At 34.0% G+C, this 17,774-nt stretch overlaps 1 protein-coding gene across 3 annotated transcripts in view; it reads left to right on the forward strand.

The window, feature by feature from the left end:
* LOC145266527 (centrosomal protein of 104 kDa-like) overlaps positions 1-17,774 on the forward strand; it is a 122,384-nt gene that overhangs the window by 18,837 nt on the left and 85,773 nt on the right. For all 3 annotated transcript variants that reach the window (XM_080122284.1, XM_080122281.1, XM_080122283.1), the window contains exons 4-5: positions 9,302-9,383; positions 14,822-14,960. In XM_080122284.1, the coding sequence (XP_079978410.1) occupies positions 9,302-9,383; positions 14,822-14,960 (221 nt within the window). The remainder of the gene's footprint in view (positions 1-9,301; positions 9,384-14,821; positions 14,961-17,774) is intronic.

Consider the following 17,774-nt stretch of genomic DNA (forward strand, 5'->3'; position numbering starts at 1 on the left):
AATAATTATTTATAATTTTAAAAATTATCATTATAATTTATAATTTATATATGTGTGTGTGTGTGTGTGTGTGTGTGTGTGTGTGTGTGTGTGTGTGTGTATGTGTGTGTGTGAAATTGTCTGTCTGTGTATGTATGTATGTGTCTGTACAACATACACGCATATAAAACGATTAAAAATTAAGAATGAACTAAGATGAATGTACAAAATGTTTAACGATGTTTTTTCAATATTGACCCCTTTTTGACCCATTAAAAACTATTTTAACCGGCTAAAACCCCATAAAAGAACGGCCGGTAAAAATCCAATCATTTGAAGCTCCTAACACTGCTCTGCGACTTTTAGATTCGGAAGAGATAGAGTTTGAAAATATGGAGACAGACAGACAGACATATAGCCGTTTATATATTAGATTATAATAAAATCGTAGTTTTGTCTGTTCGTTCACAATTTAATTAATAGGGTTTGTATTACTGTACACATAGATTCGAAAAAGTTGTCAAAAAACAAATATATAACAAATAAATGTTATCAAAGGCAAGCTAACTTACTTTTCTACCAAACTGGATATATTTTTCGTGTTTTTTTTCAATGTAACATGTTTATTCAGCTCGAAAACCATACAGTGTTTACCGATGTATTGGAAAATTCAAGATGGCGTCTGACTCTCTCTTTAACACGGTAAGTTTGGGAAAAGGTGTTATAAATAAAAAACTGGATAAAATACTGTTAAAAACTTGCTGAATATATGTTACCGTGACATAGGTTGACATATATTCGGCGGGTTTTTAACAGTATTTTGTCTAGTTTTTTATTTATAACACCTTTCCCAAACTTACCGTGTTAAAGAGAGAGTCAAACTTGAATTTTCCAATACATCGGTAAACACTGTATGTTTTTCGAGCTGAATAAATACGTTGGGTTTTTGAGCTGAATAAACATGTTACATTGAAGTCAGACAGTGATCTAATCGTTATACGATGATCTACGCATAAGAGCTAAATTGACCGACTTTTAATTCAACTGAAAGTGCTCAACGATAAGAAACGAATTTCTTAAAGGGGCTATCATAATTATTTTCTACTATAATAATTAAATACCTACAGACACTAGTGTTTCATCCTTTCGGGAATCTTCAGTGCAGGGTGTCACGATTACTACCAGTCGAACGATCCGAACCCCGTATCACGAGACATATATATATATATATATATATATATATATATATATATATATATATATATATATATATATATATATATATATATCACTTCATGTACGTGAGCTCCTTCCTCATAGCTTCCGAAACGGCTCAGCCTATCTTTTGCAAATTTCACGCACACGTAATTTATATGTCTGGCAGTGTTCTTAGTTATGTTTTTAACAGAAATTCATCGGGTCAGTATCGAAAATAGAAAAAGAAAAAACGATCTCAAAAATAGTCTTTCTTCTCTTACAGATAAAAACAAAATTTTTCCAGGGGTATATTTTACGTTACACCGGTGTAACCTTGGCGGGTGTAATGTAAAATATTCCCCTGCAAAAATTATTTCTATAATTTATGCGAAGAAAGACTATTTTTAAGATCGTCAAGCCCAAAGATCAGCTGACGTGGTATGGTAAACAAACACGGACGGAATTTGATGAATGGCATTATCTTTATCATTTTTATTTATTGTTTTTTTATTTTATTTATTTATTTATTTATTTATTTTATTTATTTATTTATTTTATTTTATTTATTTATTTATTTATTTATTTTATTTTATTTATTTATTTATTTATTTTATTTATTTATTTTATTTATTTATTTATTTATTTATTTTATTTTATTTATTTATTTATTTTGCGAATTAGTTCAACGGACAAATTATTCCTCGTAATACAAAATATTCAACAGAGGATTGATTCTATAATAATACATACGCAATCTGCATAAATTAAAATATCATGTTTAAGCGTATTGTACGACCGGGCAACGCCGGGCGTCCAGCTAGTATATGTGTATACTGTAAGTGTTACCTCATATTAGACATGATTAATTTCCGTTTTAAATGTCTGCTTAGATGTCAATGTAAATAATTGCTGAATACTGACCTTGTTTTGAACTTGTGTCAACTTTTATTACGTGAGACAATCAGAATGTTTTTATAACTTGTGGACATATGTACAGTTCTCGAACAAACGTTTCGCTCTTAAGAACATTTATCTTTTTTTTGTAACAGCCATGAATCGTGACCGTGATCAGTACGTGCGGGAGGGAAAGACAGCGAGAATATATATATATATATATATATATATATATATATATATATATATATATATATATGTGTATATATGAATGATGATTGCAACGTCTTGTCAGACGAGTGCCACTCCCTCAGACACTTAAAGTTCATGAGCCCAAAAATGACTTCCATCGCCACGCGACCATTTTAATAGACAAATGCCTGAAGGAGTATCTATACACAGATGATGTTACAGAGTTTTGACTTTGTACGACAGCTTAGTCTCTCTCTCTCTCTCTCTCTCTCTCTCTCTCTCTCTCTCTCTATCTCTCTCTCTCTCTCTCTCTCTCTCTCTCTGTTCAAAATGTTGAGATCCAGCAACAAGCAAGAACAAGATAGCCAGCAACAAGTTAAACTGCAGACCAGCTTAATGCGGGTACTGGTCTATGTTTTTTTTAAATCAGATATTGATTCTCCTAGAAAGGTTGCCTTCATCACGGCTTAAGGGAGCCCTCTCCACCCCAACGCACACACATACATACAGGGTGCCCCCCCCAAAAAAAAGCTAAATGGAGGCCATCTAGAACATATGCTGTAGAACATATTAAAAAAAAAGGCCAAAGACCCTAGTGCTTTGATGTGATGTTTTGAATATAATAAACTAGTTATGACCAAAGTTTCATTTCATTCGGACAAAACACTAAGAAATGAGGCCTAATTAGAGTTGGAGCCCGTTTTTTGGGTCACCATGTACACACAAACACACACGGTGCTAGTTGGCTGTTGACCCCGAAAAAGGATTCATTCGCCCTTTGAAAGGTATATATATATATATATATATATATATATATATATATATATATATATATATATATATATATATATATATTTTAGTCATCGACATACAGACCTGTTTCGTTGTTTCACAACTCATCAGTGCCGCTAGACTAACACCTCTCCCAAGCCGAGGATCGAACCTAGAACCGTCGTGATGACAGTCGGCAGTCCTACCCCTTGACTACGGAATCGGTGGCCGAAATTAACCTGTCCGAACGATTATTTAAATAAACATCCGTCCGCTACTCGTAGAGGGCTCAAACGTTTGTTTGTAAACAAATCGCGAGCTTCGCATTATTTCAGCTAAATTAAGTAGCGAGTAAGATAATTTACGAGAGTGCTCTACCAAATAGGGGAGCTTTATAAAATATATTTTAGTCATCGACATACAGACCTGTTTCGTTGTTTCACAACTCATCAGTGCCGCTAGACTAACACCTCTCCCAAGCCGAGGATCGAACCTAGAACCGTCGTGATGACAGTCGGCAGTCCTACCCCTTGACTACGGAATCGGTGGCCGAAATTAACCTGTCCGAACGATTATTTAAATAAACATCCGTCCGCTACTCGTAGAGGGCTCAAACGTTTGTTTGTAAACAAATCGCGAGCTTCGCATTATTTCAGCTAAATTAAGTAGCGAGTAAGATAATTTACGAGAGTGCTCTACCAAATAGGGGAGCTTTATAAAATATATTTTAGTCATCGACATACAGACCTGTTTCGTTGTTTCACAACTCATCAGTGCCGCTAGACTAACACCTCTCCCAAGCCGAGGATCGAACCTAGAACCGTCGTGATGACAGTCGGCAGTCCTACCCCTTGACTACGGAATCGGTGGCCGAAATTAACCTGTCCGAACGATTATTTAAATAAACATCCGTCCGCTACTCGTAGAGGGCTCAAACGTTTGTTTGTAACCAAATCGCGAGCTTCGCATTATTTCAGCTAAATTAAGTAGCGAGTAAGATAATTTACGAGAGTGCTCTACCAAAGAGGGGAGCTTTATAAAATATATTTTAGTCATCGACATACAGACCTGTTTCGTTGTTTCACAACTCATCAGTGCCGCTAGACTAACACCTCTCCCAAGCCGAGGATCGAACCTAGAACCGTCGTGATGACAGTCGGCAGTCCTACCCCTTGACTACGGAATCGGTGGCCAAAATTAACCTGTCCGAACGATTATTTAAATAAACATCCGTCCGCTACTCGTAGAGGGCTCAAACGTTTGTTTGTAAACAAATCGCGAGCTGTATAAAACAGAAAACCACCCATCGGAATATTGGTCATATATATATATATATATATATATATATATATATATATATATATATATATATATATATATATGACCAATATTCCGATGGGTGGTTTTCTGTTTTATACAGTGCTAGGTCGAACTATCATCTCAATATCATTGAGGCGTTAGTCATTAATAACTCTCGACCTAGCCTGTGTAGACAAAAGATTTTGAAACATCAGTTGGAAATATTTACTGATTTAAAACCACCTGAACAGTGAGAATTATTTTTTTTTTTTTCTCTCACTGGTTTTCCAACTTAAACCAATTTTCCTCTTTCCTCATTCGATTCTTAGCTTTTAATTTATCATTCTGACGTTTCCTCTTAGAGGGTCAGACGATAAGGCCATAAAGAAATTTTAACTATTCCAACTGCCCGTTTTTTTTTGTTTTTTTGATTAAACTATGTTTCCTATGAAATTTCTCCTTCCATTTTGCTGTACCAAGAATTTATTTATTTATATATATATATATATATATATATATATATATATATATATATATATATATATATATATATATATATTTTGTGTACAGAAAGTTGTTAGTTGAGACAGGTCATTGGTACCGTCGGTTTCAAGCCCGATAATAAGGCCCGTTTAAGGTATCCTTATCAAGCTCTCTTCAGCCAATATTCGTCTATCTTTTAAAGCTGAATCCCTTGTCTATGAGGCCACAGTAACGGAACAATCCACAAATATACCGGAAATATATATAGGTATGACAAAAGGCCAATTTAAACAAAGATATTATGCACATATGAGCTCCTTTAGAGCTAAAACAAGGATGAATACAGCATTAGCTACCCGCGTGTGGGAGCTTAAAGAAAAAAATACACCCTTTTCCATAAAATGGAGAAAAATAGAGCATAGACCAGCATACGTCCCGGAATTAAGTCAATGCTCACTCTGTAACGCAGAGAAATACTACATCCTCCGGTCCATTCATGACCCAAAAATAAAATGTTTAAATGTGAGGAGTGAAGCTTTGAAAAGTTGCATACATAGAAGGAAGGGGCTCCTAATAAATTGGATCAATGAAAAGAACAACACTTAGATGTTGTTTATATATATATATATATAAGGAAAAAAAATTGTAAATACATAAATAATTAGTCGGTAAACTTGGATTTTAATCGCAATTGTATTATAGATTTTTAATTAATGTCATATATATATATATATATATATATATATATATATATATATATATAAAAATTATATTTTATAAATGTAATTTATAATCTATTTCGAATTTAAAACTATAGAAAAATATAATAATGTTAATAAACTAGGGAAATCACTTAGGATAGATAAATACTCACTTCCCCAAACCTTGAAAGATTTGGGTTTTTAAAAAATAATTTTTAAACGTATTTCGAAATTTTTAAACGTGATTCGATATAATTAAAAATATATTTTTTAAAACTTTAAACGTATTTTTGGAAATTTTTAAATGTTCGATATAATTAAACGAATTTTTAAGTTTTTAACCGATACCAATACAGATTTTTAAGTTTTTATACATAAGGAAAGAGATTTTAAAATTAAATGGGGTTCAAATTAAAATCGATTCATATAAAAAAAACATTTTTTCGAAATTAGATCTTAAATTTAAATAATTCAAAGTTGAAAATTAGGTATTACATTACCCGATATATATATATATATATATATATATATATATATATATATATATATATATATATATATATATATAGATAGATAGATAGATAGATATAGATAGCTAAAAAAAAAAAAAAAAAAGGGGGGGGATTAAACAAAACGAGATTTGAACGTGGATTCGCGAGGTATATATACTTCACACTTCCGGTTATAAGATAGACGAATATTGGCTGAAGAGAGCTTGATAAGGATACCTTAAACGGGCCTTATTATCGGGCTTGAAACCGACGGTACCAATGACCTGTCTCAACTAACAACTTTCTGTACACAAAATATAAGTACGCTCTTAAAATTTGGATTTTCCTTTTAATTGAGCACTCTGCTGGAATTCTTTTTCCAAAAAAAACTAATCATATATATATATATATATATATATATATATATATATATATATATATATATATCAGAATCACGAGGTGAGTAGGAACACAGATTAATAAATCGTGTGATATCGAGTCTTACTGAATATTTTTAGGGGATACTACTATATAAGACAACCCCAGCCAAATATTTGCTAATGACTTTTCCTCTGAGGAAAAGAGTCTACATCGAAAATCCATGGGTTAAGGAAAAAAATTACGTTTCTCTGAATAAAATTTAAACAAAAAAACTACATATATATATATATATATATATATATATATATATATATATATATATATATATAGTCATTCACATACAGAATTGTTTCGCTGTTTAACAGCTCATCAGTGACAAGCAACTACCTCAAGCCAGAATCGAAACCCGATCGCGCAAACGATTTTTGACATTGTCCAAAGTACCTAATCTCAGTTTGTTTGCATAAAGAGCATCGCTTCATACGCTAATGGTAATTTGTATATCACTTCCCAAATACTCAACCTAAGATAGGAAGCATTATATATACATATGTTTAATAAAATATGTCGAAAAACATTTTAGTAAGAGTTAAATACACATTTATTATTCAGAAAGGAAACAAAAATAGAGGTGAAAGCCCTTAATCCGCGAAGTTTCGGAGAATTACTTTACTTCTCGTCAGACGGGAGGAGCTAGCAAAATGGATAAAGAAATTTTGCTTGTAAAGTATTTAAAGAAATTAAGTATGAAAAAGATTATACGAGCGTGGGAATGAAATATAGAATAATTAAACAGACGGAGTGGGGTAAAAAGGAAAAAATGGTTTCACGTGAGAGAGTGTTACCATAGTTGTTGAATCCAAAATCCAGTGAATCCAAGAAGGTAATGAAAGTAAAATATCCATACTTGTGGTAGTCCGAATAGATATATCTTATGCATGGATCATCATATAACGATTGGATCATCGTATAACGATTGGATCATCGTATAACGATTGGATCACTGTTCTGACGTAAAGAACATTTAAAATGAAAATGTTTAAATTCAACGTTATTTCACGCGGTTAATGGTAGCCGAATGGATACGGTCTTTGCTAATCGAGCCAAAGATGGCTTCTGTTGCCGAGTTCGAATCTGTCGACTGGCGTTAATCGTGACACTCTTCACTGAAGTTCCCGAAAGGATGAAACACTAGTATCTGTAGGTAATTAATTATTATAGTAAAAAAATAATTATGACAGCCCATTTAAAAAACTCGTTTCTAATCGTTGAGCACTTTCAGTTGAATTAAGTCGGTTAATTTAGCTCTTATACATACATATCGTATAACGATTAGATCACTGTCTGACTGACATAAAGAACATTTAAAATTAAAATTGTTTAAATTCAACGTTATTTCACGCGGTTAATGGTAGCCGATTAAATACGGTATTTGCAAATCGAGGCAGAGATGGCTCGTGTTACCGACTTCGAATCTGTCGACTAGAGTTAATATTTCAGCGTCCCAATTGTTTTGTTTTTTGTTTATTTTAAACCCCACTCTTCCCATCTTAAATAATAATTTAGATATAATAGCGTTAATATTTCAGCGTCCCAATTGTTCTTTTGTTTTTTGTTTTTTGTTTTTTTCGCGTTTAAATTATCCAAAAAAAACAATTGTTAATGCTGTCTGCTTTTTTTTTACATCGTTCATTTCTGTATTATTTTTAAGTTATTTTAAACTTCACTCTTCCTATGTTAAATAATAATTTCAAATAATAATGTTAATATCTCAGTGCGCAGGTCATGCGCGCATACGCAACCGGATTTCGTAAACCGGAAAGTAGGTTACATACATCGTTACAAGATCATTTCAGTTTTATATATATATATATATATATATATATATATATATATATATATAGAGAGAGAGAGAGAGAGAGAGAGAGAGAGAGAGAGAGAGACTTACTGACTAGATGGTTTTCTAACGATTGACAAGAAATATTTTTTTATTTTTTGCATAGTTTTACAGGTTAACAACTTCACAGACTATATATATATATATATATATATATATATATATATATATATATATATATATATATATAGGAAGAGAGATACAGACAGAGAGATAATATTCCCGATTAATAATGGAGTTCATATAAGAGTGCTCAATACCGAAGTAGGGCAAGATATACTTTTTTTATTATTTATCTTACATAAGCATGTATATTTAACTATACATTCATGAGCATGTTTCGGTCAGCCAGTTACAAGTAAATACTAACATATTAGGTTCGAGACTATTTTCATTTCGTCCAAAAGGGAGAGACGACTAGTGGTTGACGTACCGGTTAAGAGTTGTCAATAATACGCTATGCATGTGGTTAATGGCGGTTTTATTGAGAAAACATGAGGCGTGAGAAATTTTCTAGTCCCTTACCTCATGTTTTTTCTTTTTATTTTCTTTTTTATTTTTTATATTATTTTTTATTTTTTATTTTTTCCAAAATCCTATTTATTTTGACCACACTTCTTGCGCAATTCCTTTCAGCTTCTCAAGTTGTTTTAAATATTTATCAGGGGGTGGATGGTGTATGCGGGGTTTACAGACGTCCGCCTTTTTTCCTTTTTTTTTTTTTTTTTTTTACCAAAATCATTCCAAATCATTCCTGTCTTGTAGACACGTCAACCCTAACTCTTTCCTCTTCCGAACCAGCCATCGATCTGACCCCATCATCATAATCCTCCACCACACTTTGGTCTCTTAGAAATTATTTCCATCATCCTGAACATTAATTTATTGCTGCATCTCTTACAACTCATCTTTTCACTAGTGGGCGCATCTTCTTTGCAGTAAACTTCGCAGCATCCTCTATGTGTTTATTATAGTTTACTATATTATTTTTGTTCTGTGTTTTTTTTTATTTTCAGCGTCGAAAATTGAAATTTTTATTGGTGACGTCGACGGGAAAACACCAGTTGACCTTAAAAATGTCCGATACATTCGCCTTGGGTGAGTATTGCGAACGTAACACAATCATTATTTAGGGTTCTCCATAGAAAGACGTAAAATGTACACTTAAGACGTAAAATGTACACTTAGGCCGACTGTTGTATTATAGTACATCATAAAAGAGGTCCGTTGTGTAATGTGTACCATAACACCACATGTCGATATGCGTACTTGAGGTGTGTATACGTGTCACTAAATGACTATGGTTGGTAATTCTTCACTGTTTGAACCCTAGAATTATGTTGTTGCTGTTTATTTATTCATATCTAATTGTTCATGTGTGTGTGTGTGTGTGTGTGTGTGTGTGTGTGTGTGTGTGTGTTTGTGTGTGTGTGTGTGTGTGTGTGTGTGTGTGTGTGTGTGTGTGTGTGTGTGTGTGTGATACATGTATTTTTGATATTCCTTCATGCGTCGTTGATTTTGTCCACCTAGAATTCATCTTGTTCTTGGAGGGGAGGCTGGAACCTGTTTGGACGAATATTCGTTCACTTCCAAGAACGCTGGTTGGTTTTATATAGTTTTTATTCACTTTCCAGGTGTTGATCGCAGAAGAATGGAAAGTGAATATCTTTGCTTGCGTGGTTTACTTCTAGGTCTCTATTTTCACACACGTCAGCTCCTTCCCTAGTGAAGGGGGGACGACCTGTTAAACCGTCCGCCCTGCTCAACGTCCAAATTCCAACTCTCTCTGATCTCCAGCTAACCTGATCTACGTAACATACACGCAGATCCGATCAGCTGATCAGACCATCCGGTAAACTTGTCTATGATATGATTTTACCATATTTTGACAGATCTTATAAATATTCTGCACATTCATTTCCCGCCCATCACTCTTGTTAGATAGATAGATAGATAGATAAATCGAGATATATAGATGCAGAAATAGATAACTAAATAGATTGATCGACACTTTCTTGCGTTTGACCTACTACAAAACACGACATTATGTAATGATACATTTAAATAATTCCCCACACAAACCATATATTTAAAAAAAATGATATAAGTTCCAATGATTTTGGGGAGATGTAACTCCCATGATAATATTGAAGCTAATAACTACATTGGTTTTACGGTCACTGCCCCATATTGTGGCTTCACCTTGCATCTTGTAAGTTCTGACTCAGTTTACCAACATCTACAAAAACATTGATTTAAGACAAATACTAATTGATAGCACATGAATAATACATTCCGAAACCAATCTTAAAACGTAAGAAACTTGAACAACTTACAATTAATAATATTATCTATGAAACCAGTAAAAAATTTTTTTAATGTTTATTTAAGTAGAAACTTGCTGTTAATTTTTACAATGTATATATATATGCATATATATATGCATATATATATATATATGTGTGCATATATATATATATACATATATACATATATATATACATATGTATACATATAAATACATATATATACATATATATATACATATATATATACATACATATATATATACATGTACATATACATATATATACATATATATGTATATATACTAGCAGTTCAGCATATGTACTGTTCATAACTTTACGTGCATATATCTATAATATAAAGCTGAACGTCTCTGTGTGTGTGTGTGTGTGTGTGTGTGTGTGTGTGTGTGTGTGTGTGTGTGTGTGTGGTCACGAATAGGCTCCTATATGGTTGACTATTTTTAAAAAACTGATTACATATAATGATAGATGTATCGAGGATCAGGAATGGGTATGTTTGATCTGGCAGAATAGTGGTTCATAAAAATTGTGGGATCTGCGTTCGTGCCTGGCCCCCAAAGTATGGAAATAAAAAATGAAAGATAAAAACGTTTACAAGTTTTTTTTTTATATAGATGTACATAATAATAAGAATACTTTGATAAGTATGTTTCAACTTAAATAGGGATGGTATAATAAAATTGTGTGGTCTGCGTACGCGCCTGTACTCCATGGAAATATGGTACAAACTTTAACAAAGACTTTTCATATCTATTTGCGTAAGTATCCTTTGATAATTATGTTTCAGTTTGAAGAAATATGGTATAATAAAATTATGGGGTGTTCGTTCGCGCCTGACCTCCATAGAATGGAAATATGTCACAAAGTTTAACAAGGTTTTTTAAAAGAGGTGAGGGTCCACAATAGCACCTTAACTTTAATCATAATTCACGTTAGCGTTTATTTATTTTTTTAGTTGAATCATATTGTGTCAAATACATTCACCTCATAAATTCACGTTCTTATTAAAGTGAAAGCCAAAAAAAAGTCAGAACTTTAGACAATTCTCGACACAAATTTTGCATAACTCTGTTTTTCCTTGTCCACTTGTACGTGGCACTCTTTCGAAAATAGATAAATAATAAAAAATAAGAACGTTACTTGTTATCGTGTCAAAAGAAGGAAAAAATCCTGTTCACGTGATTACGTGTCTTTTTAAAAACATTTACATAACCTTTTTATTTCTATTTATATATCTGTTTAAGCTTTTTTTGTCAGTGTACTAGAAGGAATTCAGTTGATTACAACCCTTTCTGCGTGTTCTTTACATTACAATAGTACAACCTTGAATCCGATGGCGCAATACTACACCGTTCAATACTGTAAAACTGAAACGAAGCTGTATATTTATATTATTATATATATATAACATTTTCTCTTTGTAAGGAAACATCATATATATTAAACAGTTTGACTCATGTCCAGGTAACCGAAAACTAAAATTTCAAGTGTTTGACCCAAAATTGGCCGAGAGTCTGCAAAGGTCAACTCTTTCAATTTTGACCTCTTGGCAACTTATACTTGTACCACTTGTCTGCGCATTCGAGATGCAGTTGTTTGCACAATTCCCAGTGTACTGCCCTTCCCACTTGGTCGTGCCTGTTCTTGTATTCCTTTTGAGCTAGTTTGCTACATCCACTAACTATATGGTTTATCGTTTCGTCCCTTTGTCTAATTATTATTATTATTATTATTATTATTATTATTATTATTATCCCCCTTCTCTTTTTTAATTCTTTTTCCCTTTCTCTTTCTTCTTCCTCCTCTTGTTCGCTTTCATCTTGTTAATCTTCATCTTCTTTTTTTCCCCGTCAGCTTCTTTTTTCTTCCCTTTCCACGGACCTCTCTCGTTGGAAATGTGTCATTTTATTTCCCAAACAAAAATGACCCGTAACAAGTACCAACACGATCCACCCGTCCGAAACAAACAAACAAAAAAAGGCAAGACAAAACAATAAAAAAAGATCACAAACAAAAAAAAATCGCAATAAAAACACATTTCTCAAAATCAAAGAGAATTGGGTCAGAAATAAAAACAATTCAAATACAAACATCAAAAGCAACATAAGCCAATCCAAACACAAATAAAATTACATAGTTACCAGCAATCAAAATAACTTTGATACCACATATATTACGACCGGACAGAATGATCGTCGCTAGAAATTGCATATGCCAGTTAGAACACTGGTCACGTGGGCTCGGTCCCGTAAAAAAAAAACGAAATCGATACTTTAGGCTTGAATTCTTGTTTGCTTGTCTTCCCACGAAATCAAAGTTAGATACAATAAGAGTGGCGAGATCTAGCTCCTTAAATACGAGGACACTGGATCCGGATAAAAATAAAAGAGTTATCTCAGTCTAGAAGGATTTCTCCTTTACTGACCAAGAACGAAAAATATATAAATATATGTGTAAATATGTGTGTGTGTGTGTGTGTGTGTGTGTGTGTGTGTGTGTGTGTGTGTGTGTGTGTGTGTACATATATGTTTTTATACGACCATAACTAGAATGAGGAAATTAAATTGATTTTTATTTTTTTATTTTCGAATAGTAAAATTTTTTTTCTTCAGGAAATACACACAGTTTCTCTCTCTCTCTCTCTCTCTCTCTCTCTCTCTCTCTCTCTCTCTCTCTCTCTCCCTCTCTCTCTCTCTCTCTCTCTCTGGATAAAAATAAAAGAGTCATCTCAGTCTAGAAGGATTTCTCCTTTATTGACTAAGAACGAAAAATATATAAATATATGTGTATATATATATTTGTGTGTGTGTGTATGTGTGTGTGTGTGTATGTGTGTGTGTGTGTGTGTGTGTGTGTGTGTGTGTGTGTGTGTGTGTGTGTGTGTGTGTGTGTGTGTAAATATATGTTTTTATACGACCATAACTAGAATGAGGAAATTAAATTGATTTTTATTTTTTTATTTTCGACTAGTAACATCTTTTTCTTCAGGAAATACACACAGTTTCTCTCTCTCTCTCTCTCTCTCTCTCTCTCTCTCTCTCTCTCTCTCTCTCTCTCTCTCTCTCTCTCTCTCTCTCTCCGTGTCATGATGCGGGTTAACCTTTGCCATATCCTCAAATGTTGGAAATTGAGGCTGTACAGTCACACACGCGCGCGCAAATAACGAGCCATTATTCATTGCAATTTTTCCCCGCGCATTTTAAGAAAAAAAAATAATCTCCCAGCAACGGCACAAATTCAAATATGCCCACACACTTTGCTCAAAATAACAAAAGTAAAAATAACATATTTTTTGCCGGACGTAGTTGGAAGCACCTCACGTGGCATAACCAACCAATCAGAAAATTAAGAATATAATCTTTTTAACGAATTTCCAAAACGCCTGTATGTCACCTGTCAAGTATGTAACCTGGTTTTACACCGTTTTCAACTGAAACTGGATCAGACAGAGATCCATTAAAGTTCGCCCGGGTTCTCATATTATGGTGTAACTGCTGAAGCAACTTCACAAAACTAGTAGGACAGCCTAGCTTCCTAAGAATCTTTGAGAGTGCTAAGCGATTAATGGTATATATATATATATATATATATATATATATATATATATATATATATATATATATATATATATATATATATATATATATATAAATACGAAATCTGCATTAATCAAAATATCATATTAAAGCGTATTTTAGGACCGGGCAATGCCGGACGGTCTGCTAGTATATATATATATATATATATATATATATATATATATATAGTGAACGTGTCTGTCTGTCTGCGTACATTTCCCTACGCAATAACTCTGTCAATTTTTAGTCTACAGACTCGAAATTTAATATACGGGGTACTGAGATTTGGGAAAATCTATGCGATTGGTTTTCGGCCAGAAATTAGGCTGTTAAGGGATCAACGGTCAACGATTTGGCTTTTGAGAACTCTACCAAACTCCTCCGACAATTTTGGGTCTAAACACTTGAAATTTTAGGTATAGGTTTCTTGGACATGGATCTAACTTAATAACTTGATTTGAGCCCAAAACAATAAATGCTAAGGGGTCATAATAGGGGTCAAAGTTTAAAAAATTGACCTTTTTTTTTTTTTTTTTTTTTGCTCAACATACACCTCCAAACACCCGGGCAACGCCGGGCTGAAATGCTAGTATATATATATATAATGTTCGTTTCTGTGTATTTGCAGATACATTTCTTTATCGAATAACCAAAAAACAAATTTCCGAGCCCGGGAATTGAAATCGGTCCAAGTCGACGGCGCAGGTCATTTTCTCAAACTTCATCTGCACAAAAACTACATCAACAAACACAACCTGTACAACCAGGTAGGTAATTTTGTACACATCTCTAAAATATGTTGAATGTTCAATGAATGAGGATCGGATCATCAGAGAAAAGTATAAAAATAAAGTTTACAACTTTTATTTTTCATCTATCATTTTGGAGCCAGAATTTTAGTGAACTACAACTATAATGCTGCTACGGTATGCTTCCCTTATTTCTCTCTTTCTCCCTACTCTTCTACTTTTCCCTTCCTTCCTTCCTTCCTTCCTTCTCTAAACGTCACCAGAGGTTTCAGCCAATCGGAATAGAGGACTGTGTTGGAGGGAGATACAAAAAAGAAATCTCTCTCAGACATGCAGAAACGATAGAAGATTCAACATGCGACATACCAGTTTCCCTGGGTAAAGACTTTTATCAAAGAAAATGTACCATCCTCTTTGTACCCTATATCTTGGAAACCTTTATAAAACATCATCAATCCTAAGGTCTCGCCGCACTTAATTATAACCGATATTTTCTTTTCCACAAGCGTTCTTTTTCAGCACTCTTGTTCTCTCTCTAATGTCGGAAGTGCCCCAAAAAGGGTACCGATCGAAATGGTGACCCTTTTTCAAACGTCGATAAAATTTACGGTAACCGCCATAATTTGGTGAACGCCTGACGTGCGTATATGTATGCAATCTTTAATGAATAAAAAATAAAAATACAATTTTAATTGACGCTATTTCTCCAAGCACCTGCTGAAATTAACCTCTGGTGAGTACTCGCTTTTCTCTCTTCTTGCTTATCACACCCCAGCCATTTCCTTTAGTCGCAGCTACAAATAAATAATAATAAAAAAATAATAATAATAATAGTAACTAATAATAATCATAGGAATAATAATAATTAATAATAATAATAATGGACGCACAACAGGTTAGCGTAAACCCCCACAATTTATGGAGACGAGTGTCGAGGGATGGTTTTCGATAATAGAAGCTCAATTCCATCTCAGACACATTACGAGCGATGATACTAAGTTCTATACGGTTATCAGCGCATTGCCGCCTGACGTGGTAACAAATATACCTCCAGCAATTCTGCAGTCGCTAAACTATGCGAAGTTAAAGGAGTCTGTGTTATCTGCATATGAAAAGACCAGACCTGAACTCCTGGAGAAGTTGATGAGGGCCACTACGTTAGCTGGTCGTCCGTCATTATACCTCCAGGAGATGGTAATGGTCGCACATAGAATAGGGGCAAGCGACGAGATAGTGCGCCATAAATTCATACACGCACTTCCGAAGCAAATCAACCCAGTAATAGCAGCCCACACTGAAATGCCATTAACGGAGTTGGGTCGACTATCTGGCAACTTGATGCCGTTAATAGAAAATACGTCAGTATTTCAGGCGGTTGGGAGTCGAGCTCGGACAAACGACCATATTACCACCAGACAGTATAGTGAAACCATTCCAGCCGGCCTATGTCCATATAGAAGGAAACAGCGGCCGAAGATATGTAGAGCCCATATATATTTTGCGCAGGAGGCTCGTATATGTAAGCCATGGTGTGAGTGGGCAAAGAAAAAGAGTAGTTTACAGACTCTGCCTAACTCGCGCCCTTCCTCTCCCGCTCCTAGTGATTCGGAAAACTAGAAAGGAGGACTGCGTTTGCTCCAGTAGTGCCGCCGTTATTAGAAGTTTCTGCTAAAATAGGAGCATCTAAAGTCAATTTTATCATAGATACAGGAGCCAGTGTTTCCATTTTACCACATTCCGTAGTAAATGGAATTACTCTGGAGCCAATTCCTGTTCATATCTCTACCGCTAACGGTGAAAGCATAAAATACTATGGTCAGACAACCCTCGAAGTTAAGATACCTCGTCTGAGAAGATCTTTTCAATGGAGTTTCGTGATCGCAGATGTCACTAACCCTTTGTTAGGATTTGACTTCTTAAACAAATTTAACATTATTGTGGATTGTAAAAATAGATCCATCCGTGATAACATAACGGAGCGTGAAATTACAGTCAATGCAGTAACGGGAACCGATGCTGTAGTGATTAACAAAATAGACCTAGCGGATTATGTTACTGAAGTAATAGGTAAATATAATAATGTGCTTTCACCACATAGCGACACAAACAAAGACTATGGTGGAGTGTATCACAGGATTGATACAGGCAGCCACGTACCAGTCTTTGCTAACTTTCCGGTCCTAAGTTAAACGCAGCACAGGTAGAATTTAAAAAGTTACTAAATATCGGAGTTATCCAGCCTTCCAGTAGCGAGTGGGCAACCACTTTGCACTTGGTGAAGAAGCCGGATGGGTCATATCGAGCGTGGTGGTTTCCGTGCATTAAATAGCATTACCAAAACAGACCGCTACCCGGTACAAAATATAAATTCCTTCTGCACACAGTTAGCTAATAAACAATATTTTTCCAAAATAGATTTTACTGCAGCATATCATCAGATTAAGGTATACCCTGAAGATGTGCATAAGACAGCAGTAGTGACACCTTTTGGTTTGTTTGAGTTTAATTACATGGCATTTGGTTTAAAGAATGCTGCGGCCACATTTCAGCGTTTTATGGATAAAATATTTTAAAAATTACATTGCATATTTATATATTTAGACAACATACTAGTTTTTAGCAAAAGTGAGCAACAGCACAAGGAAGATTTAGATAGAGTATTTAGGATCCTTAGTGATAACAATTTAAAGATTTCCTTAGATAAGTGTGTATTCGGAGTACCAGAGTTAGATTTCTTAGGTTTTCACGTAAGCAAAGAACGCTTGTTGCCTACTTTAAAGAAAATCAAAGAATTTGAAAATTTTCCGATACCTAAGGAATCAAAAAGCTTAC

The sequence above is a fragment of the Euprymna scolopes genome, chromosome 41, assembly GCF_053919585.1.
Source record: "Euprymna scolopes isolate OS-2025 chromosome 41, ASM5391958v1, whole genome shotgun sequence".
Classification (NCBI taxonomy): domain Eukaryota; kingdom Metazoa; phylum Mollusca; class Cephalopoda; order Sepiida; family Sepiolidae; genus Euprymna; species Euprymna scolopes.